Source organism: Diabrotica virgifera, chromosome 7 (assembly GCF_917563875.1).
Source record: "Diabrotica virgifera virgifera chromosome 7, PGI_DIABVI_V3a".
Lineage (NCBI taxonomy): Eukaryota > Metazoa > Arthropoda > Insecta > Coleoptera > Chrysomelidae > Diabrotica > Diabrotica virgifera.
Window position 1 is genome coordinate 86,375,510 of NC_065449.1, and position 26,472 is coordinate 86,401,981.

The 26,472-nt window shown below is 32.4% G+C and overlaps 1 protein-coding gene across 1 annotated transcript in view; it reads right to left on the reverse strand.

The window, feature by feature from the left end:
- Positions 1-447: 447 nt before the first annotated feature.
- LOC114328880 (serine/threonine-protein kinase mos) overlaps positions 448-26,472 on the reverse strand; it is a 45,331-nt gene continuing 19,306 nt past the window's right edge. The window contains exons 2-3 of the mRNA XM_050655378.1: positions 20,918-21,291; positions 448-687 (exon numbers count right to left, since the gene is read on the reverse strand). Of these exons, the coding sequence (XP_050511335.1) occupies positions 553-687; positions 20,918-21,291 (509 nt within the window). The 3' untranslated portion in view covers positions 448-552. The remainder of the gene's footprint in view (positions 688-20,917; positions 21,292-26,472) is intronic.

Consider the following 26,472-nt stretch of genomic DNA (forward strand, 5'->3'; position numbering starts at 1 on the left):
TGGTATTACAGAAGGTTGCTTAAAATTCCATTGGCCGACCATATTACAAATGAAGAGATTTTAACAACTATTACTCACACAGAACTTGTAAACATCGTTAAACAGCGAAAGGTCCCGTATCTAGACCATATTTTAATAGGCAACAAATATATTTTAAAAATAATTTTAATGGGAAAAATTTAAGGTCGGAGTGGACCAGGTCGCAAACGATACTCATAGTTCAGATATATAAGAAACTGGTGCGACATACTTGATATCAATACAATAATAAGAAAAGCAGAATAGCTGTATAGCGTACAGCACCATAAGAAGAAGATATGGGACTCATGTGTATAGAAAACCAACAAAAACCAACAGATATCTAAGTTATTCTCTTTTCATCCATATAAGCCATAGAAAAAAAAGAGTGTTTTTAAACAATCGATTTATTCCGTTAACGTTTAAAAATTGTATAAAAAGATAATATAAAAATAATCAATATCAATATTACAAAATATGCTAATTTACATAAGAATTAAACTAACCAAAATAAAAGTATAAGTATATCAATAATTAACACCTTAACATTTTTAATACATTCGCAACATTTGGCCTGTTATTAGGATTTTGGTCCCAACACTGTTGATATAATTTCGAAAAACTGTCTACAGGTTCCTTTAAATCTGGACGTAAATTACATTTGACAACCTACAAAAAATTAAATGTAATAATTGAAAAAGTTGTTTCCATAACATAACTTATAATACTTTATTGGAAATAACCTACAATTATATAGTAAACTTTCGTCTTCCAGATCAGAAGTCAGAATATACATAAACATCAATACAATAGGTAGGTACCTATTCGCTGTGAGCCGACGAGTAGAAGGGATTTGAGTTTTCACCAGCGCTGTTAGTGGCAGTTTTGTGTAATAAATTTGACAATTTTATCAGAAAAATACAAGTTTCAAACTGCGAGAGAGCGCTACCGACGAAACCCACAGCCAATAAAAACAGAGGTAACCTCTAAATTTCACGTAAACTTCTTCTTTTTCTCAATGGCCTCTTGCGCAAGCAGTCATCCAGTCGCACGAATTTATATATTAAATATTAAAATTATAATGAATAAAATAAAAAAACATAATTACTTTTACTATTAATTTTGTGTATTAGTTCAGTAATCAGGTTACAATAATATTTCAGTTCATAATTTGTGTTTTTCTAGATAAATATCTATTTTTCTCGTTTTGTATAATATATCACATACACCAATTTTATCAGAAAAGAACAAGTTTCAAACCGCTAGCGGCGCTATCGGCGCTACCGCCGAAACTCACAGCCAATACATTTTTAGTTTAGGTTTTAAAGTTACCATATGAACATCAACAGAGGGCCGGTTGTTCGAACGCTAATCAAAAATGATCATTATCAAATATTTAATTACTGTCACAACTGTCAATGTCAACTTTTATTGGGTTGCTGAAAACATAATGATTGATTACAATTATGAAATTAGTTAATCAATTATGTTAATAATTATTATGTTAATTGATTAACTAATCTCATAATTATGATCAATTATGTTTTCAGCAACCCAACCAAAGTTGACATTGACAGTTGTGACAGTAATTAAATATTTGATAGTGATCATTGTTGATTAGCGTTCGAACAACCATTGATCTGACCTGACAGGAGTACTTACACACCTTTTTTTTCTTTCCTTATTGGCTTTGGATTACTTGATCCATTCAGCCACGATAGATACTAAATTACTGTTTGCTACAATATTCCAAATATAATAAGATTACGTACATATGCGCACATATAATACTTATTCACGCACATACATACATAGGTAGATACTGCAATCAATAAAAAGCAAAAAAAAAACCAAAAAGGGGGGTGGAAACATTAAATTGACCGGCAGGTATACCCTTTATTCATGGCCCTAACCAACTTAAATTAATTTACAAATAATGAAATTGACAAAAAAACTAAATGCTAATACTTAATACTAATAAATATATAAGTTTTTTTTAACACAGCGCTAAGGCTCAGGTTCGACACCGCGGAGGTTTAGACCTTCTTTGTGTTTTTAATCTCTTTCTCTTTTTTATTTTATAATTTATTATATTTTTTTATTTATATTTTTTTTTGTTTTTTAATATTTTTTGTTATTTTTTTTGTTTTCTTTTTTCTTGTTTTTTTTTTAATTTTTTGTATACATATTATTTTTTTTATTATTTATTTTTTAATTTTTTCAATATAAATTTTTATACAATTTTATTCTTATTACCTCCCTGTAAAATTTACTTAATAAAATTTCACAGGGAGACAATATTACAAAAGTATAAACATAAAACAAACAATAATTATTGCTAAACATATTCAACCGGACTTTATTCAGTGCAAGTTAAATTTTCCTCTTAGTCCTTTTTAAAAACTCCCAGATGATTTGTTTAATCTTAGAATTTCGACGAGACAAATATAAAAGAGAAGCATTATTTTGTGGGAAAGGTATTTGTTCTTGAATCAGATTGTTCATCAAATACTTAACTGCATCATCATTATGTTTGCATTCAAACAACCAATGATTAATGTCATCAACATATCCATTGCAATCGCAAAGATCCGATTAGGATAGGTTAAATCGATAGAGGTATGTCTTGACAGTGGCATGATTAAAGAGACATCTAATAAACATGTGTGTGTGTTCACAAAGAGGGGATGGCATTAGATAAACTTTTTGCCACATATATTTGAAAGTTGAAGATTGAAGATGTCATATTAAATTTTTATTTTAGAATCTTTAAGAAATTGTATGATAATATCATTAATAGTTTTGGTATTGAAGCTTAGTAGATGTGAAATATTCAGCGGTAAATTTACATTCCGCTCCTGAAGTCTAGCAATTAGTGCTTTCGTATGGTTTTTATTAAGTTCACAATTAAAGATTATATGATTTAAATCTGCAGTAGAGTAGTTATCACATGAACAGAGAGAGTTGATACGCATTCCTATTTTAGCTAAATGTGCAGGAAAATTGCCATGGTTTAATCTTAAGCGACTTAGGGATGTGGAATAAAACCGAGTAACGTGATAATCAAATATATGTGGGATATTTTGCGGAAGTTGTGGGTATATGTAAGTGTATGGATTCCTCGAAGTTTGTACAAACTTAAGCCAAATAGTTTCCCATTTCTTTCTTAATTTTTTATGCAATTCTGGAATGTAATCGCTGGAGATTGTTAAATCTACTATTTCATTTAAAGTTGCCGAATTCTTTGCCATTTCATCCACTATCTCATTTTCTTTGATTCCAGCATGTCCTTTTACCCAGATAAAGACCAAGTCACTACTATTATTTTTAAATCGAGCGATTGTCTTTCTAATATGGCATAACAACTCATTGTTGTGTTTTTTGGTTATTGGTTGTGATATTGCCTCAAGAGCAGATAAAGAATCTGATAGTATAACCGTGTCTCCAAAGTTCTGTTCAACCGCGTAAGTTAGGGCTCTTTCAATAGCATAAAGTTCGGCAGTGAAGATAGATGTACATTTAGGTAGTCTAAAAGAATTACCACTTTTTATATTAGAAACATAATAAGCGCTACCTACACTATTACATGTTTTTGAACCATCTGTATAGATGTATTTATAATTAGAAAATTCAGATAAGATTAATTTTATAATTTTATTGTTTTGGCATGGTAAGTTTCTATATGTAGGTTTTATGATCTTTGGAAATATTGCGATTTCCTCAATAGAAAGGTTATATATGGGTAATATTTGTTTAGTGTTAATGCTAAAGTTGTTAGTTTCTAGATAAGCATCTGTAAGAGGGGGAGAAGTTTTAATTCTCCAATAAGAATTTGTTAAGTTATATTCAGTGAGACTGTTAATTTTACTTAATAATTTATGTGAGTCTAAAGTCCTGGTCTTTAATAGAAACTTATTAGACAAGAATTCTCTTCTAAGGTTTAGAGGAGGTTCCTGCGCTTCTGCTAGAATTGCAGCACATGGCGTTGACTTAAACGCACTAATACATATACGTATTGCCTTATACTGAATATGATCGATTTTTGATAAATTAGATTTTGACGATGAACCATATAAAAAGCATCCATAATCAATGATTGACCGAATATACGATTTATAGAACATTAATGCTATCTTTGGGTCGGCACCCCATCTAGCTTTACATATGCAACGAAGCATGTTTAAACCTTTTTCGCATTTGTTGATAATGTGATTCACATGGAGTGTCCAGGTTAGTTTTTTGTCCAAAACCACGCCCAGACACTTATGGTGAGAGGATACATTTATATCAACATTACTTAAATTTATACTGGTAGGGGAACTTAACCTATGTCTAGTGAAAAAGGTGATGCTAGATTTTTCAGGGGATAACGTGAAATTAAAAGCCATAGACCATCTTTTTATACATTGCATTATCAGTTCCAAATCGCATAAACACTCATTATATGATTTACGGCTGCTGTATATACAGAAATCGTCTGCATACTGAATAATTTTAATTGTATTATTTGTTTCATTTAACATGTCATGCAATTCTGCAGTATAGATATTAAAAAGTACTGGACTTAGGACTGAACCTTGCGGAATTCCGACTGATAATAATCGAGGGCCGTAAATGTGATTTTCTGAATCTCGAATGAAAACTTCTCTGTCCCTATACAAATCTGTGATTCTTTGTGCGAATTTATAATTTAGACCGTATTTTATGAGCTGAACAGTTAAAATATCAATATCCAGAGTATCATAAGCCTCTTTAATATCTAAAAACAAGCATGCCGTTATAAGATTAACGGAAAGTGCATTCTGAATGTCGGAAACTAATTGAGCTAATGCTTCAGAGGTGCCTTTGCCTCTGCGATATCCAAACTGATTAATAGGTAATAAACAATTACTTTCAAAATGCAGTTCCATTCTTAATTTGATAATTCTCTCAAATGTTTTTGTAATGCATGATATTAATGAAATTGGTCTGTAAGAGTTAGGTAGACTTAAATTTTTGTTGGGTTTAGCAAGTAAGCAAATTACAGTTTTTTTTAAACTTTTTTCATATAATCCTTGCAACCACCAACTATTAAAAATATTTAAAAGAATTCCTTTAGCAATTTCAGGCAAGTATTCAATCATTTTATATGTAATGCTATCAAATCCCGGTGCTGTACTTTTAGATTGTTTGATTGCTAATCGTAATTCCTCCAAACTGATAGGCATATAAAATGATTCATTGCATGCTACATTACTATTGAATTTACTGAAGTCGATTTTATTTGATGCAAATTTGGGAATAAAAAACTCAAAAAAATCGTCCACCATATCAGCTGATATACTGTCCGATCCCGTTGAGTCTTTGTTTGATATTTTTTTTATAAATTGCCAAATTTTAGTAGGGTGCGTGTTTTTATTAATATTGCTTATGAAAGATATCCAGCTATCTCGAGCTTTTTTAGAAAATAGTAATTTAGTTTGACTAGCTACATTTTGATATTGACAATAGTTTGTATAGTTTGAGACACGTTTATACTGGTTCAGGGCTTCTTTTCTGCGACGAAACATATCATAGCATTCGGTATCCCACCATATTGGACGTTGAGTTACTTGTTGTCTTGCTCTTTTTAGGGGAATAGTTGCGGATGCTGCCTCTGAGACCTTTTCCATAAAAATAGAGAAGCTTAGTAGATTGGAGTTTAGATTTTGGTTTGTACTAATTAACGAATTTTCCAGTATAGTGGAGTATGCAGACCAATCAGCTAATTTATCATTCCATTTAGATGCTGGATTTTTATTTATTATAACTCTATCCCTAATAATTTCAAATTTGATTAAGCAATGATCTGAACCTAACGCATCTGGTACGACATCCCATACACAACAATCACTAGCCAAACTAGCAGAGCAAAATGTAATGTCTACTGCCGAAGGTAGCTCTTCTGGACGAGAAATTCTAGTTGGTTTACCATTATTGAGAACAACATAGTTATTGTCATCTAAGGCTTCTACTAATTGATTACCACAAGCTTTATTAATATGAGATCCCCAAAGTGTATGATGGCTGTTAAAATCGCCACAGAAAATAACAGGAGAATTAAATTGCCGAAAGATATTTGACCAATCTGATTTAGAAACATTTAATTTAGGTGGTTTATACACCGATACTAGTATGATATTTAAGGACGGAAATTTAACTGCGCAAAGTTCTAAATCTTTTTTATATGCAAAAGTAATAGGAAAATTTATAAATTTAATGTCTTGGCGAACTGCAATGGCAACACCACCAAAGCCATTTGCACGATCCTGTCGGATAATCTTATACCCTTTTAGTTTAAAAGAATGGTTTGGTTTTTTGAAGGTTTCTGATAAAGCTATAATATCTACAGGATCATTGTGTAAAAAATTTAATAAACTTGGATGGTTTTTAGAGAAAGAACGAATATTCCATTGGATAACTTTAATGTTTTTACTATTGGGTGTACTTATCTTATTAGTGGATTGAATCATCAGAACAAGATTCAATATCGATTTCTGGAATTAGATTTGAAGGACTTAATATAGAGGAGATCATATTTCTAATATTTTCTTCTAAATTGTAATTTGTTTCGGATGAATCTGAATTAACTACGTGTTTAACTACGGTTATTATCTGACTTGTTAGTTTTTCCTTATATTGGATAAAGTCATCTCTGTGAGGATTTGGTATGATGGGATTATGTGAAGATTTGGTTTTTTTTGATTGAAAATGGGAAGAAGTAGGCAGAGACGGAGAAATAGGTGGAGACTCCGGAGCAGATGGCTTACGTTTTTTCACTTGTCTTTTGGGTGAAGTATTTCGAACAATGGGTTTACGTAGCAAAAAGCTAGAATTTGGAGTTTGGGACGTACTGGGGAGTGGCAGAGAGGGAAAATTAGTGGAATTATTAAGAACAGAAAATCTATTATTTGTAGAAATCTTGGCATAAGATGGATTATCATGCAATCTTTCAGCTTCTTTAAATGTAATATTTTCCCTGGCCATGAGTTGTTTGATATTTTTTTGTTTCTTATATACTGGACAATCTCTGGATGTAGAGCAGTGCTCATTATTTTGGCAATAAATGCAGAATTTTTCGCAAGAAGAGTCTGAAGTATGATTTAGGCTAGAACAGTTTCGACAGTGAGTAGATTTGGTTTTACATTGCTTGGCAGAATGCCCATATCGCAGGCAATTAAAACATTGAACAACGGGGAATATATATGGTTCTACAGAGAAATTGCATAAATTAATTGTTATATTTTGAGGAAGTTCATTTCCTACAAATTGAACAATAACCATTTGTCTGTTTACATATGAAATATTCCCGTCTTTATCTGTTACCTTTCGTTTCATGCGTTGAACTTGAACCACCTCTTTATTAGATATTATGGCATTTTTTAAATATTCCTCAGAAAAGTATGTGTCAATATTCCTCAACACACCTTTCTTGTGTGTAAAAAATTTGGGTATATACGCTACTAAGTTATTATTAGACATAATTTTATTGTTAACTAGATAATTAGCTTTTTCATAAGACTTAAAAATAACTTTAACGCGATTAAGACCAATCGATTTGATATCAAGAACATCGGATTTTATATAATTGTCAGTCAACAAAACGTGACCAATCCGGATTGGGAAAATTCTTCCCAAATGCTTATCAGTACTCTCAATATATACAAAATATGGACCTTTATCCTCGGTTCTATATCTATTATTTAAATCTATAAAATTATTTACATACCTATCCTCCTCTGCGTCCTTATTTTCGGGTGGCGAAGTGCCACCCGAGGTCTCATCCATTATATATTTTTTTTAATCACTTACCTAACCTACCTATTATAAACAATAAAGAAAATTAACAAAAGGAACACTAATTAACACAATAACACACAATACACCGAGAACTGCTCGTTTGTATCGTTAAAATCAAACTATTAAACTGCGGAGAATAAAAATTCGTGTCCACACTTTGACAGTTATTTTGACGTTTTTTTTGATCTAATAAACATGGAATATATATTTCTATTGGGATAACTTCTGAGCGCAAAAGGCTCAGTAGGTAAAATAGGATGAATTTTGGTGTAGAGATTGTTGCTTCGATTGCAGAAAGCGTACCACTCAATATCCCAATTTTCTTTCAGATTTTTCTTGTGAGTAGCTGTTAGATCGCTTCTATCTAGCCAAGTTATTTCCGATCCTTTTAAGATTGCCTCTTTAGCAAAAAAAAAATCTGCTTTCATGTTACCGGAAATACCAATGTGTCCCTTTACCCAGACGAAAGTTAGAGAAGTCTGTTTTTTCAGTAGCTTTAGTTGATTTTCTAAAATTTTGACAAGGCTATTTTTAAATAAATGTTTACGTGAGTTTTCTAGAGCTGATAACGAGGACTTTGAATCTGACATAATTACAACTTGCTTGTTAGAAATTTTTTTGTTGACAGCCCATTCTAGAGCTTGATAAACCGCGAACATTTTTGCAGAGTATATGGAGCATTGTTTATCTAATTTGAACATCAAGGATTCTTGGTGATCCTGAATATATACAGCACATCCAACTCCCAATCTATACTTACATACCTTGTAAAGTCAAATAGATAAAATTTTAATAAAACATTATTAACAAATATTTCAAAAGCTTTATTCATATTTGAAAATCTTTTAAATTAAATGAATGTAAAGATACCGCAAATGGTTACCACCATTAAAAATAAATACGTAATGTCCGGTGCATCTGTGAAAAACTTCCTGTGAAAAACCACAAACCGTCTTCCTTGAATACATACGGGTTCTTGGCTACGTCATTCTTGCTAATTGCCTTAATGAATGCGAATGTCAGTGAATTGCCTTCACTTTCTAGGCGAGCGGCACACCCCTAATTTGAGGCTTAGAACTCGAAATAGCGACCGTGATAGGTAAATGGCAAATTTTGATCATTCTTTATATTTTCGAGGTCGCTGAATCCGAATATGAAGTATATTTTTATCTAGAATAGGTGAAACATGTTTTTTTTTGAAAAATGGCTTTGGCAGAGCCAATTAGCCAGACTTGTTTGTGATTGTTTGCTGATTCATAGTAATAAATTTCTTATTTCATAACATAAGTACATACAACAATATTATATTATGTGGAACATGTTCAAAAATCAAATTTTATGCAAAAATGCGAAAAATAGATTTTGATGATTTTTCATATTTACCTCGCTATATCTTTTGTCGCTGTAAATATTTCCTTTTGAAAATTTTATTTTGTCATCTTTGAAGAATTTAGATAACAATGAGATTTGTCCGATATGTTTAAGGGTCATTCCATTTCAAATCACTCAATTTTGTAGCAAAAAAAATTTTGGACCTCAGATTTGTCTGAAAATTGGTATATAGCTTCTGCGGGACGTAAAAATAAGATATTTAAGGTCAAAAAATCTTCTCCTTCTTTTTTTCTCAAAATATTATTTTATGCGATTTTACAGTGATTTGGTGTTTATTTATACAAATTTGCATTTTTTATCGTAAAGTATCAATGGAAAACATAATATTTTAATAGAAGGGACTAAAAAATGTCATTATATGGCATTATAACAAGTTACTTTGTTTCAAAATAAGATTTTGATCAAATTTTATAGTGTAGAAAACGTTAAAATACCGTTTTTTACATTTCTCTCCATTCCCAAAATACATCATAATCAATTTGGCTGAAAATTTGCTCACAGATAGACAAAACATAGGACTTTAAGTGGTGAGAAGGATTTGAATTATATTACAATACCAAAAAAGTTACATGCAATATTATAGTCAAAAATATAGGCGTCTACTGTACGTAAAATTAAATCGAAAATATCGACCTCACGACAAAAATTATTAAAAATAAATTATAATAATTGTAAATACGGTTTATTTGGAACAATTTCAGTTCCTACCATTTTTGTTGAAAAGTTAAAAATGGCGGAGATATTGAGCAAAACAGGTTCACCTTTAAAATCAAGATGGCGGCTAACGTAACGGAGGAATTTATTAGTGATTTTAAATTTAGGCTACTATTGACTCCCCTAAAGATCAGAAAAATAAAATTTTGGGCAGCTCGGCATTCAAGGTCAAATGCTATCCCGACTGGACTAATATATACTTTTGAGTCTGGTATTACTGCATGTAACTTTTTTGATATTGTAATATAATTCAAATCCTTCTAACCACTTAAAGTCCTATCTTTTGGCTATCTGTGGGCAAATTTTCAGCCAAATCGATGATGATGTATTTTGGGAATGGAGGAAAATGTAAAAAACGGTATTTTAACGTTTTTTACACAATAAAATTTGATCAAAAACTTGTTTTGATTAAAAATAACTTGTTATAATGCCATATAATGATATTTTTGAGTCCTTTCTATTAAAATATTATGTTTTTCATTGATACTTTACGACAGAAAATGCAAATTTGTTTAAATAAACACCAAATCACTGTAAAATCGCATAAAATAACATTTTGAGAAAAAAAGAAGAAGAAGATTTTTTGACCTTAAATATCTTATTTTTACGTCCCGTAGAAGCTATATACCAATTTTCAGACAAATCGGAGATCCAAAATTTTTTACCTGAGTGATTTGACATGGAATGTACCTTAAACAAATTAGAAAAGAAGTTGTTAATTTTCAATTTTGTCGTCAGATTTCGTTAGTTTCATGTTTACTTAACACGTTGAAGAACAGTGCGTCAAACGTATAAGCACGTGTTGTTACACTATATGTATTTTGCAAAGTAGGGTAGGGAAAATGAAACGTCTATAGACGTTGTGTCACATTACATCAACGGAAATTTGACGTCTCAACGTGTTAAAAAAGTTGTGTGACTATAATTTTAAATAAAACAGCAATTAAAAATGAGCCATGAAGAAGCTTTCTGGAAAATTTCAAGTCAAAATATGCAATAAAAAAAAAGTTATGTGACTTTATAGACGAGTGGCATTTCTACAAAACACGCTTATTTCTCAAGATACTGACCACGGTGTGGTGAATGGTTCATTTTTGTCTTACTTTATGTTTTTGATAGTGCTGAAAACGAAAATGAGTTTTATTTTGAAATTTAGATCGGGGAACATCGTCAAAATCGTAATTTTACCCTAAATATAAAAAAAAATGAAATCACGTTTTTCTTAAAATTAAAAGTTGCACCATGTTTTTTTCTATAAAACATTTTATTCTTTGTACTCTATATTTTAACATAAACTTGATTAAAAAGCTCAATTTCAAATTTTGTCTCTCAACTTTTGCGAATAAACTTTGCAATTTAGGAACCTGCACCTTTTACTTTAAACAATTCGTAACTTTTATTATAATAAGACAGAAAGATTGAAACAGGTCTTAAGACAAGTCTTAAGAAAGGTGAGGGATAGGTATATACCCAGCAAACAGACCGACGTGTTAATTACGTGAATTTTGAGTACATTTGTCACTAATATACGTAAATTGCTTACGTGAATTTCACGTGAAAATTTGGTTGGAATGTCACATTGAAAATACGTCTTTAAATTACGTGAATAACTCGTCTTCAATAGACGTGTTATTTACCTTAAATAGCAATAAAATGTTTCGGGAAATTCACGTTGCAAATACGTGTTGATTAACGTATCTTTTAGGGAATGTATATATTAGTATTCACGTGAAAGATACGTCCTCGGTTCACGTAAATAATTCGACCTTAATTAACTTATGAATCACGTAATTATTATCCTCATATGATATAAATAAAACAAGCATAATATAAAGTATTTAACAATGTATTTATTTAGTAGAATTTAGAGACTTTAAAACATTTGTCTTGTATAATTATTATACAATATAATGAACCAAAAATGATACCGACCTAAAGACACATTAAAAAATTTGCCAACATAAAACACAACACAGGTCACTTTTTATTTCTAGGAGGACACAATTGCATCATCGGCACTTCAACCCACGAGCAGTGAGGTAAACGTTAATACGAAAGACATTATTATAAATAAACCAGCCTAAAATAAAACGAAGGAAATAAAGCAAGCTGTTCACGTTTCACTTTCAATTTTTGTTGTGAGAAATGTGAGAAGCTGATATTACAGGTTATGATCATCGATTTTAAAAATCGATTATTTTTAAATTACAGTTAAACTATTCTACTTACTTTAAATTAGTATTACGTATTTTCTTTTTGTTTTTAAATTTCTTCTACTATTAACTGATTGGTCTTACTAAAAATCTATTTCAATACCAGAATAACGTAAAAAAAATAATCCTATCGAAACGTATCTATTATTCGATAAATCGATTAATTTAGTTTTCGAACCAACTATGTAAATCATGTACCGTGGTCACGTGATAGTATTTAAAGGAGGAGAAAGGCTTGGTAGTACGTCATCACCGCGCGCGATTTGAAAATTAGACTCAACATCATTTTAGTTCCTGTGATATTTTTAAAGAAAAAAATAGCAAAAATAGCGTCAAATCAAGGTTGGATTGAAATAGTTATGCTAAATGATTTTAAAAGCGAAATCATAAACTTTTTGTTTAAATATTGGTATTATTTACATTACTTTTACGTGAAATACATCTAATTTTTCGACGTCCATAAAATACAGTGAGTAAAATTCAAGCGATACGTATTTAACCAACACCGTTGTAAAATTTTGTTTTCCAAAATATTTCTCAAAATTTAACCAAAGGAAGTTATTTCTGTTTCGTGATTATTACGTGAAATAAACGTACCTTGCGATGTAAATTCACACCTATTATAAAAAAACATGTACCATATTCGTCATTATGATTTTATATTATTCTAATGTCAAACATGTATAAAGGAAGCCCTAATATATAGGTGAATGATCTGGCACTGAAATACGTTTTTTCCCGTCATAAATCACCGAGTTACGTACTCGTTGAAATTTGCCGTAAATTTAACGTAATCATCACGTAACTGGGCTCAAACCTGTTTGCTGGGTATCTACTATAAAAATTTCAGAAAAATTATTAAAATAGAACAGGGTTGTAGCGAATTAAACTCAAAAGAACGTGATTTCATTTTTTTTTTTGATGTAGCGAAGTTGAAAAATCATCAAAATTTATTTTTCCCATTTTTGCATAAAATTTGATTTTTGAACATGTTCCACCAATTCTAGAAAAAAATAAACTTCATATTCGGATTCAGTGACCTCGAAAACATAAAGAATGACTAAAATTGGTCATTCACCTTAAAGTCGATTTTCGTGGTCGATATAACGTAATTTTAGGGGTTGCTGCTGCTCGCCTATTCACAAATGATTTTAAATCGACCCCTTTGTTTATCCTCATCATACTTTGTAATTTCGAATGGATCGCCCACACAGTCGACGGCTTGTACTTTGTACTGTTCCGACATTTTTTGGAGGTAAGCAAGCACAACTCTTTCATCTGTATTTGTTACCTTTTGCTCTTCCATCCATTTAATGGATCTTAAGATAAAAATCTGGATCTTACGATTTTTGCGGTATTAACCACGATTCTGCTCTACGATTTAAGTAATTAATGTTAGAACTCATTTTTAAGCAATATACAACCAGTAGTAACAATTAATATTATGTGACAGATTGCAAATTAATTTTTGTTTTCTCATTTCCATAACAACGAAAGGTATACTGATCTACATCACCAAATTCAACCATTTTACATTATTAGCTCTTATTTCAATTTTTTGTAGTAATACTACATGATTTCGAATTGTACCAATAAAAAAATATCGTAAAGTATTAGTGGATGACTGGTTTTTAAAACACTTGCTCTATTTCGAGCACTCCTCAAAAAAACGAGCGTGTTTTACAGACCTCAATATCCACTTATACTTTAATATACTATAAAATAACTTAAACTTTATATTTCTTATCTTACCTTATATATTACACACTCAATGTTATCATAATCTTCATAAGGAGTTTGGCGCGTTTTCATTTGCCAAAAAGTTATTCCAAGTGAATAAACGTCACATTTTTTTGTAGGTTCTTTTCCTAGCAAAATTTCAGGGGCAGTAAACTGAATGGTGCCCTAAAACTGATCCACGTTTACATTCTAGATCAGCGATACTCAACCTTTTTTTCTCCTGGTCCACATACTAGCTACTGCCACACCTTGCGGGCCGCATGAATGAAGTAGTATACAGGGTGTTTCATTGGGACACGGAAATACTTAAATGGCGAATAGAGGTCACTGAGATGGTGCTAGATATTCTACATTTATTGCCCCATCGATTTTTATAACCGAGTTACCGGTTTTATCGATTTATAACCGGTTTTATCGAATTTGCCCATTTATTTCTGGACCCATACTTTATAACTACGTTGTATATTTTTTTGATATATGGTCCACATATGTTATATTTAGAAGCCAAACCACCCAACTACTAATCGGAGGAAAAATCCAGGTCCGGATTAAAAAAATTACACTTAAATTGATTTTGACTTTGATATAACATCCTGTATATTGAAATTCTCAAAACCCGTTTGAATATTTGAAAAGAGCACAAAAACTGAGTTTATAGGTTTGCTTTAATTTTTGTGCAGAAAATTTAATCTTTTTAATTTTGAAATGAAATATATTGAAAATTTTAAGAACTCTGAGATTAAAAACCAGGTTTTTAAAGCACTTTTAATAATAAATTATTGAATTTAATGAATAAATTCTGATTTTAACAATAATCAATTGTACTTAGTTACTACATTTGAATGACCCACTTACTACTAATCACAACAAAAATCCAGGTCCAGGTTAACAAAAAAATATAAAGTGATTGTGATCTTGAAACAACACCCTGTATATTGAAATTTTCAAAACTCGTTTGCACATCCGAAAAGTGCACAAAAACTAAGTTTAATAGTTCACCTCCATTTTTTGCGTAGACAATTTAATGACTTCAATTAATTTTGAAATTATGTACGTCGAAATTTTTAAGAACTCAACAAAAATTTCGATATAAATATGTAATTGTTTCGAAATTAATGTCCTTAAATTGTCTGCACAAAAAATTTAAGCTGGCAATTAAACTTAGTTTTTTGTGCTCCTCCCAAATGTGCAAACGGTTTTTTAAAATTATCATATACAGGGTGTTATTTCAAGCTCATAATTATTTTTTATTTTCTTGTTAATCCGAACCTGGCTTTTTCTAATGATAAGTAAGTGGGTTGTTCCAATATAATAAATAAGTATGGATTATTTTTAAAATGAGTATGTATTCATTAACTTTAATAATTTATTTTTCCAAGTGCTTTAAAAACCTGCTTTTTACTCTTAGGCAGGCCGCACATCAAAGAAACATGAAACGTAAATCACGTTTCATGGAAATAAAACACTGCTAAATAAATAAACGTCCGGCCATTTATGAAACTCTCCGAAAATAAAAATGTTTTATGAGCATAAATCACACTCGTTTCATTGGTAGGCGGACTTCAAGATTTGTTTAGCCGTGTTTTATTTTCATGACACGTGTTTTACGTTTCATGTTTCATGTTTTACGTTTCATGTTTCGTGAGCGTGCAGCTTGCCTTAGAGTTTCAGTATATTTAATGCCAAAATTAAAGTCATTAAATTTTCTGAGCACAAAATTTAAGTGAACCTGTAAACTCAGTTTTTTGTGCTCTTTTCAAATGGGCAAACAAATCTTGAAAATTTTAATATACAGGGTTTCAAGGTTACAATGACTTTATATTTTTTGTTAATCTGGAATTGGATTTTTCTTGTGATTACTAAATGGGTCGTTCCAATGCAGTAAATAAGCGTTGAATATTTTTTAAATGAGTATTCGTTTTAACTTTAACTTTAATAATTATTTATTATCAAAAGTTAATAATACCTGCTCTTTAATCTCAGAGTTCTTAAAAATTTCAATATAATTTCCCAATTAAAGTCATCAAATTGTCTGCCTCACTCACAAACACGCCTTAAACATATCGGCACACCATCAAATAATTCGATAGTTTACGGGGCCCTTTAGTGAGCCTTCGGGCCGCATGAAAAACGCCAGAGGGCCGCATGCGGCCCGCGGGCCGCAGGTTGAGTATCACTGTTCTAGATAGTTGTATAAAATATATAATTAATAGATCAATAATTAGACAACCGCAAATGTTGTTATTGAAATACTTTTAAAGACTGTTCAAAATTATATTACAAAAAACTTTTAAAAATATGTTTTCCTATTTGACGAGCCATTCTTTATTTGTAATTTAATAAAAGGTTAGAATGACACGTCAAGCGGAAACGCAGATTGTCCGGGGCGAAACTCCTAGTGCCACCTAGGAAAGAAATCTAAACTAAACTACCAACTGACGTAATACATCCTATACGTACTTTTTAAATAATTTCAAAAATATAGTTTTTAAAAATTTTATTGGAAAAAATCCTTTGTAAAAGCTATAAAAACTTTTATTAAAATCCCTTTAAAGGCTAACAGAACGTTTTCGATTTCCTTACAAAATCCATCAGTGTTACCTAAAAGTAAGTATAAACGTTTTAATGGATACAAAGTTGATATTTAAATTTTGACTAGGGTTAAAGCAAGTTGACTATACTTACAGGTTGAATGCTAGCTGAGCCACCAAAGTAATACCAGGGTGAAAACTCTTTGAATAGTATGTAGTTATATTAAAAGTGCATATTTGTTTAAAAGTCCATAGAATGGCTATAATAAATAAAGAATTATGCACTTAGGTAAGGTATGAACCTTCCCATGACGTGGCCACGCGTGGGGTCAAAACCCCCCACGCGTGGGGTCAAAACAATCTGACAATGTGACATTGATTATACAAAACATCATCTCACATTGTCAGTTTGTTTTTGACACCTTTCAGAAGCATCATTTAACTTTCATTCAGCTGCCATCAAATTGTTGGAATGCAAAGACTTCAACTCAATTTACATCCCACGTGATGGGAAGGTTCATACCTTACCTAAGGGAATAATTCTATGAGATGTTTGGTACAAAAACACTTATAAGCCCAAAACAAATCTTTAATTGACTACATATCAAACACATTTGGTTAATTCTTTTACCTGTAAACTAACTGAAATATAATGCGATAATTAGCAATACAATTAGCAATTGAGCGTCGCGAGTGGGGTTTATAATTACATGGCCAATACATTACATTCTATATTTTATTATATCCATCCTATTTTTAAATTTAAATTTTTTTACAACTTAAACAAATTTTAAACAAATATACACTTTTAATATAACTACACACCATTTAAAGGGTTTTTACCCTGGTATTTCTTTGGTGACTCAGCTAGCACTCAACCTGTAAGTATAGCCAACTTGATTTAACCCTATTTAGTCAAAATTGAAATATTAACTCTGTATTTATTAAAACTGTTATACTTACTTTTAGGTTTATTATAACACTGATGATAATTTTTAAAAAAATCGAAAGCGTTCTGCTGTGATTGTGATGCAGCTCTTAAAGGGATTTTAATAAAAGTTTTTATACCTTTTACAAAGGATTTTTTTCCAATAAAATTTCTTGTGATTAATGGTATACAGCCAACTACGGGAAATTCTTTCTTTTCCTTGTGGATTTTTTAAAAATATTTTGTAAAATTATTTAAATAATTACTGCGCAATTAAAATGAGTTGCGAATGAATAAATGATTTTGAGTGTTACCTCAAAGATGCATGGCTATGAATTTGGATATACATGTTTGTTACGTTGATTTTAAGAAAGCATTTGACAGAGTAAGACATGAAAAATTAGTCCAAATTCTAAAGACAAAAAACATTGACAAAAGGACTTACGAATAATAGCAAACCTTTACTGGAATTAAAGAGCTCGTACCCAGTCCAGAAATTGAAATCAGGAGTGGAGTTAGGCAGGGATGTATTATGTCTCTATTACTCTTTAATGTATATAATGAAACAATTTTTGAAGAAGCATTACTACCTCAAAGTGAAGGAATAATACTTAACGGAAGATCTATTAACAACTTAAAATATGCAGATGACACCGTGATTATGGCAAGCTCTACTAAACAACTCCAATTACTGCTAAAGAAAACAAACAGTTTTGTGAAAAATATGGACTAAGAATGAATAAAAAAAAAGACCAAATACATGATAATAACATATAAAACAAATATACAAGCAAACATACATTTGGGAAATGTACCGATAGAAAGGGTTAATAAATACAAATACCTAGGAACCTGGATTTCAGACAATAATGATCAAACAACAGAAATAAGGGCCAAGATAGAAATAGCAAGAAATGCGTCAAAATGAAAACAATTATCTGCAACAAAGACGTTAGATTAGAACGGAGGTTAAGAGCTCTGAGATACTGCAATATGGACTTGAAAGCTGGACATTGAAGCAAGAACACATAAATAAACTACTGTCATTTGAACTGTGTTGTTACAGGAGGATGCTTAGAATAGCATGGACACAGAAGAAAACTAACATGGAAGTATTGCGAGAAATGGGCTAATAATACAAAATAATAAACACAATAAAAATAAGAAAGTTACAATATCGGGGCCACGTAATGAGGGAACAGCGATATGAACTGCTAAGACTGATAGTACAGAGAAAGATAAGAGGGGTTTACTTCCGTGAATGTGTGCGAATGAGTTTACTCCCGTGAACGTGTGTGAACGGGTTTACTCCCATGAATATGTGTAAATGGATTTACTCCCGTGAATGGATATCTCTTCTTCTTCTTCTTCGTCTAGCCATTCACGTCCACATCTGAACATAAGCCTATTTAAGCCTTCCTTTCCATTGTTTTTTGTTGTACGCTACTTGTAGCCAATTTTTCCCGGCAGTCCGTTTCAGATCAGATCATCTGTCCATCTAATAGTAGGATTGGCATAGATAGCCAATAATTGATTCCGCCGTCGCATGCCATGCGTAACCTTTTTGGATGTTCTTAGAAGGGTCATCAATTGATACACTGCAAACGGCAGCTAGATGGTTGGTGGAGAGCGAATCGTGGGTTCGAAATGACAAAGAAAAATGTTTGGATTTAGGGTATGCATCTCTTTCCAATCGGGTTTTATCAAATCGGTGGCAGTAGAAAAGTCACGTGGTCGATAAATTCAACATTATTGGACAGACTTTGTCAACTAGAAAGAGATCTTCTTCTTGATGTGCCTATCCGTGACGAATGTTGGCGATCATCATGGCAATCTTCACTTTATCTGCAGCAACGCGGAAAAGCTGCACAGATGTTGTGTTTAACCAGGTTCTGAGGTTCTTTAACAAGGATGTTCTTCTTCTTCCTGGACCTCGCTTTCCAAATATTTTTCCTTGCAGGATGGCCTGTAGGAGGTCATATCCGGATTCATTTCGCATAATGTGTCCAAAGTATTCCAACTTTCGAGATTTGATGGTGGTTAGTACTTCTCGGTTCTTCCCCATTCTTCTAAAAACTTCCACTTCTCCGATATAGCCACATCTCAAATGCTTCCAATTTTCGGCACATATCCTCGTTCAAGGTCCATGATTCAACACCATAAAAAGGACAGAGAAAACGTAACATCTCAGCATTCTTACTTTTATACCAAGAGAAAGGTTGTGGCTCTTGAAAAACGCCCCCATACGGTTGAAGATTGATCTAGCTTTTCCGATGCGCGCTCTTATTTCTTGGTTGTTGGTCCATTCTTCATTTATTATAGTGCCGAGGTAGTTGTAGTGCCACACTCTTTCTAAAGGGGTTTGGTTGATATAGAGTTGACCTTCTGTTATATTTTTCTTGCTGACGATTATAAGCTTTGTTTTCTTTACGTTTATATTGAGTCCATATTGTTGACTGTAATAGGTGATTTTGTCCATGAGGACTTGTAGGTCTTCTAGGTTATCCGCAAATACTATGGTGTAATCTTCATGCCTGATATTATTTAGCCGGTACCCGTTTAATAGAATACCTTTTTCAGTTTCGTGCAAAGCTTCGATAAATATTCTTTCAGAGTAAAGATTGAAAATTAGGGGGGACAAAATGCAGCCTTGCCTCACTCCACGCATGATTTTGACATATTCGATGAGTTCAACGTCAACTCTGAGGTTTGCAGTCTGATCCCAGTAAAGGTTTCCAATTATTTTTAGATCTTGGTTGTTAATTCCTGCTTCTTTTAGTATTTGCATCATCTTGGCGTGTTGTACTCGATCAAACGCCTTCTCGTAATCAACCAGACATGCGTATATGTCGCAATTTACATCTCTGCATCTCTGGAATAAGACTTGTAACTTGTATTGAAAACAAAGCCTCTCTCGTACCAACAGCATTTATGAACCCGAACTGGTTGGGCGAAATTTGACTTTCACATAGCTTGTAAATTCTCGTATGGATTACCTTTAGGAACAATTTTAGGAGATGACTCATCAAGCTTATCGTACGGTATTCTTCGCACTTTTTGGCTCCTGGTTTTTTTGGAAGTGCAATAAACTCAGAGTTTAGCCATTCTGTTGGTATTTATCCAGAGTTGTATATGTTGTTGATTATTGCTATTGATTCGTTGTCCATTAGTTTGATTAGTTCTGCTTGTATATTACCGGGACCTGCTGCTTTGCCATCCTTTAGCTGTGTTGTGGCAGAATAAACTTCCTGCTGTAATATTATTGGTCAATCATTTACCTCTTCTTCTAGCTCAAAGGTGTAATCTATTTGGTCTTCAAATTGTTTTTCTAGATATTCTTTCCACGTTCTAATTTTACTCTGTTTATCTAAGATGATGTTTCCGTTACAATCAGTTAGATTTCCTCTCTTAGAAAGAGATGCCTACCCTAAATACAAACATTTTTCTCTGTCGTACTGGGGGAACAGTTTTAGATTGTAACGCGAAGTCTACGTGTTAGATGTCTATGGCTTTTGCTTATAGCATAAACTAACCTTGTTAAAAGATATTTAAATTGTACTTACTTGGTTAATATATGACATGTTATCAGATATATCAAAAGAATTTCCAAAATCGCATAACTTGCAGATACCTTCATGAACAACAATATTACCAGGCTTAATATCCAAATGCAAGATTCCATTTGAATGACAATATTCTAATCCCTTACATATATCTTGGGAATACTTTAGATAATCAATATCGAACTTAGAATTATTAATAACGTTTTGCAGATTGCTGCTTTTTGGTAGATACTCCATAATTATAAGAGAATATATTCCATTTTTTCTTTGAATAATTTCCAACGTTTTTACGATATTTGTATGGTTTAAATGCAATGAATTTTTTTCTCTGTGATATGAATTTGACTTTACTAATTTCATTGCTACTGTTTTTCCTAGAACAAAAATATACATATAGTTGAAAGAAACATGCATTAACAATAATTTTTGAAAGTTACTCTCTGCAATTATTGAAGAGAAAACTTAAAGAAGATACCAAGAGTTCTGATACCAAGAGGTCTGAAAAGATATTCAAATTGACACTTTATAAAAATACGAAGTTCTGTGAAACCAAAAAAAGTACCAAACAGTACTTCAAGAGTGTCAAAAATTTGTTGATCACAAAATAGCTCAATTATGTAAAGCAAAATTACTTATGATTTCGTTAAATGCATTTCATTTAGATTTATAGTAAAGAAACCTTCTTCTTCTTGTAGTGCCTATCCGTTTCGGAAGTTTGCGCCAATCATGGAAATCTGTACTTTGTATACTGCTGCTCTGAACAGATTTGTGGTTGTTGTGTTGAACCACGTACGTAGATTTTTCAGCCAGTAAATCCTTCGCTTTCCTGGTCCTCGCTTTCCTTCTACTATTTCTCGCAAGATTGGTTGCAGCAGTCCATATCTCTCGCTGTTCCTGATGATGTGACCGAAGTATTCGATTTTATTGCTGTTTTTATTGCTGTTTTTCTATTTGTACTCTTATGCCTGGATCCCGCGTACCAAAAAAAAGTTGATTAATAGCAAGCTGAAAAGTTGTTAATAGCTTAACGGTGTCTAGTCGGACACACTTTGATGCACAGACAAACTTTAATTGTGGAACAGTTTAAAATTGGAACGTCAGGCATTTGTACAAATTATTATTGTGGTACCATTAGTTAAACACAATGTTCTTAAAACTTTTTTGCCTTTTAGTACTTTTTCGATAAGCCAGTTTTTATCGAGATATTTTGAACATTTGTAAAATCCACCCCATTTTTGTAAATGGTTAAGTAATATTATAGAATATTATTTTCATATTATTATTATACCGGTCTCTTCATAATACAATCTTACTTAACCATTTAAAATATGTGGTGGATTTTACCAATATTCCAAATATCTCGATAAAAACTGGCTTATCTAAAAAGTATTAGAAGGCAAAAAAGTTTTAAAAACATTGCGTTTAACTAATGGTACCACAATAATAATTTAATTGGAATGTACACAAATATTGGGGGGGACTTTAAAAGGGAACAAAACCCCCATATACTTTTTATGTGGTGCAGAAATTTCACTGTTATTTCCCAAGACACAAGCATAGGCGTAACCAGGATATTCCTAAGGGGGGGTTACAACTACTGGAAAGGGGGGGTTACAACTACTGGAAGGTCTCCGAGGGGTATGGTGTTAAGCGTATAGAGCTCAAAGTACATCCCAATGGGGGGGGGTTATAACCACCAAACCACCTCTGGTTACGCCTATGGACACAAGCTAATATTACAAAGTGGAGTAACAGAGCAACACATAACACACCGTAAGCAAATAACAATGAAAAAGTGTACGTTAGACCACGTTGTAAGAGACACAAACTAAGAGCAAGGACAAATAATTAATAAAACTGAGCAAATGCTCAGAGACGCAGAAATGGATTTTTGGTGATGTACTCGTAGAAAATTCCAAGAGGAAACAAATAACGAATATCCGTATCAGAGGGATAATGAAGGTAGAGCATACCATTATAGACGATATTATAACAAAACAGCTAATATGCCAGGGCATTTAGGAAAAATAAATCGAGTTTTAAATACAGCACCATTGTGCTTGGGATCACGTCAAGAAAACAGTCCAGAATAGAAAAATGGGTGTAAATGCATAATTATTGCATTTAAAGTGCATACAATGCATCCAAAAGTAACTTAACATATCAAAATCGGTATTTTTAAGAACAGAATTTGGTATTTTGAGGTTGTTTGGGTCGCTGGACATAAATACGTCATCAAGACCGACCCCGGGAGCACCTAGTTACTGCTAAGGTACGTCATCTGGAGCTTCGAAGGTGTTCCATACCAAATTGATGCAAACAGATTACTCGGGGGTTCTTGGGGTCGCTGAGCACGAATATGCCATCAGATCCGACTCTTGGAGTACCCGGTTCCCAGGTTCACTGCTAAGGCACGTCATCTTCTGGAGTTTCGGGAGTTTGTGGCAATAAATTGATACAAACAGATTACTCGGAGGTTTTTGTTCCTCGGATTGTGCCCAGTGTGACTGCTATGCCCGAGTACTCTGTTTGCATCAATTTAGTGTCAGAAAGCCTCGAGATTCCATCAGATAACGTGCCTTAGCAGTGAGCCTGGACACCAGGTCCTCTGGGGGTCGATTCTGATGGCGGATTCATGTTGAGCGACCCCAAAAAGCCTGAGGAAAAAATCTGCCTCTTAATATACTAATTTTGATATGTTTATGCAATTTTGGATGCATTTTATGCACTTTAAAATGCAATTATACATTTTCACCCATTTTCTACTGTAGACTTTTTTCCCAACGTCATGTCACCTCGAACACCATTAGGTAGGTATTATATTATTATATTATATTATATGTATTATTCAGATATTGATACTTTTAGCAGACAAAAACTTAAAAATAGTTGGCAATTGCATTACAGAAAATGTAATACTGACTCAAATTTTGCTCATTGTAACCCTAGGATATCCTCAAGAAGATGGTTTTATACAGAATATAATAGACATTTTATAAAGACCATTAATCGGCTGAGAGCAAATGATGCTCTTACTCCATCTTACATGCATAGAATCGGCTTGGCAGACACTCCCAATTGTACTTGTGGCAAAATCGGAGATATAACACATGTCATATTAGAATGTCATTTACAGATAGAATAGAATAGAATAGAAATATGCTTTATTGCCCTGAAAAATTTTACGATTTTATCGACAAAGCTTATAAATAGTCAAACAAACAAAACAGTAAAAATCCGATTTACTAAAATTACATAAATCGTCAATATATTTAAATAATAATAATAATAATGAAGTTAAAACAGAAATAATCAATTGCAAAAATTTAAATAAATTGCAAATGCATAGTGTACCTAATAATTAATAAAAAAGGTGTAAAAGTTAAAAAGTTAAGCTGCTGCATATGACACCCAAATATAGATAAAAAAATAATAAAAATACTACTTGTGAAAAGGGTACTGTAATTTCTTAGTTATTGACTACAATAATCTTCTACTGAATAATATGGTCTTTCAGACAGGTAGGCTTTTGTCAGTTTACGGAATTTGTGGAAAGATGGTGCAGATTTTAGTTGTAGGGGGAGATGGTTGTACATTTTTTTTGCGGAATATAATATCGATTTCTTTACTAACTCCGAGGACGGGGTCGGCAAATAGACGTCAAACGTAGAATTTCTCGTGAAGTAGTCATGATTAGGTCTTGGTGGAAAGACATGTAGATGTTTACGAATTAAGCAAACAGTTTCTAAAATATACAAAGATGGAAGGGTTAAAATTCCGTGATCTTTGAAATAACTTCTGCAATGTGTTGTTCTTCTGAGGCCAAACAGATATCTTATTGCTCTTTTTTGTAATTTAAAAATAACATCGAATTGGGCAGCTGTACCAGAACCCCAAAAAGGAAGACCATAACGAAGATGTGACTCGAACAAAGAAAAATATGTTATTTTGGAAGATGCTAAATTGAGTTCATTCGAAACAGATCTTATAGCATAGCAAGCTGAAGAGAGTTTCTTCCGTAACAAATCGATATGGAGGGACCATTTAAGGTTACTGTCTAAAAAAATACCAAGAAATTTTACAGAATCAACGGTACTGATCTGGCTGTTATTAAGAGGTAAGGGTTGAACAGCTCCTTAATAAGACAATGCTACTGTTTTATCTACGTTAAACGAGAGTAAATTTGAGTCAGATCAGGTTTTTATTGTAAGTAGATCAGAAGTTATAGTAGCATGAAGAGTTGTAATATTTGAGTTGCTCCAAGTGATACTGGTATCATCAGCAAAAAGAACGATTTTTCCATCGATTTTTAAATTAGTGATGTCATTAATAAAGATAAGGAAAAGTAGAGGACCCAATACTGAACCTTGAGGTACCCCACATACAATGTTTTTGAGACTAGAGTCTGTATCATTTGCTCTAACCAGTTGTTTCCTATCATCCAAGTAAGATTGGAACCAATCTAAAGAAATGCTTCGAATTCCGTAGAAATTTAGTTTTTTTATCAAAATGTTGTGATTTACACAATCAAAAGCTTTGGCGTAGTCACAAAAAAACGGTGGCAGTGTGAATATTATTGTTCAGTGCTTGATAAACCTCATGTAGGACAGAAAACATGGCATCAGTGGTGCATTTATTATTTAAAAAGCCGAACTGATTTTGTGATAAAATGTTGTTTTCAACTAGAAAGGACATAAGTCGGGCTTTTATGAGTCTCTCAATAATTTTGGAGAGTACCGGTAGTAGTGCAATAGGTCTATAATTGCAGGTATTAGATATTTCACCACCCTTATGAAGAGGAATAATGATGGCTGTCTTCAGGCAATCTGGAATTTACCTTTCTCAAAAGAATCATTAATTAGTGAGATGAGGACTTCTAACACATTTTCTGGAAGATTAGAAAAATTTTTTATCGATAGACCATCAGTACTACAGGAAGATTTGATTTTGATACTATTGATTGTTTGGATCAGTTCAGATTTATCGACTGGTTTTATAAAGAATGAATTCGAGACGTTTCTTGAATTAGGGAGATAGGAAATTTGATCTTGTTGTGGCAAAATAGTTGATGTAATATTTTTACTCACATTAACAAAGCATTCATTTAGATTTTCAGGGTCTGGAAGGGAAAATGTTTGAGCAGTGTGGGTTTTATTTCGAAGATCGTTTATTACGGACCAAGTTTCTTTTGCAACACTTTTGGAGCTTCCCAGACGGTTCTGGTAGTAGACTTTTTTAGCTGATTTTATAAGTTATAGGTTGCCCTGTACTTGGTGATACATTCAGTGATAGAGACGTTGGTAGTAAATTTCTTGATATAGAGAAGAGAACGCATATTCTTGGAAGATATTCGGATACCTTTAGTAGTCCAGGGTTTGTTAGTATGGTATAGTTAGACCCAAACCCAGACATCCAAAGTGAAAGCTATCCTCCAACACCAAATTGTTCTATATGGTCCACATAATGTTCAGAAAAAAGTCACACCATTTTGAGCGTCGGGTTTGGGGGGAGAGGGGGAGAAATCTGCAAATTCGTAGTTTTTTACGCTTTTCGTC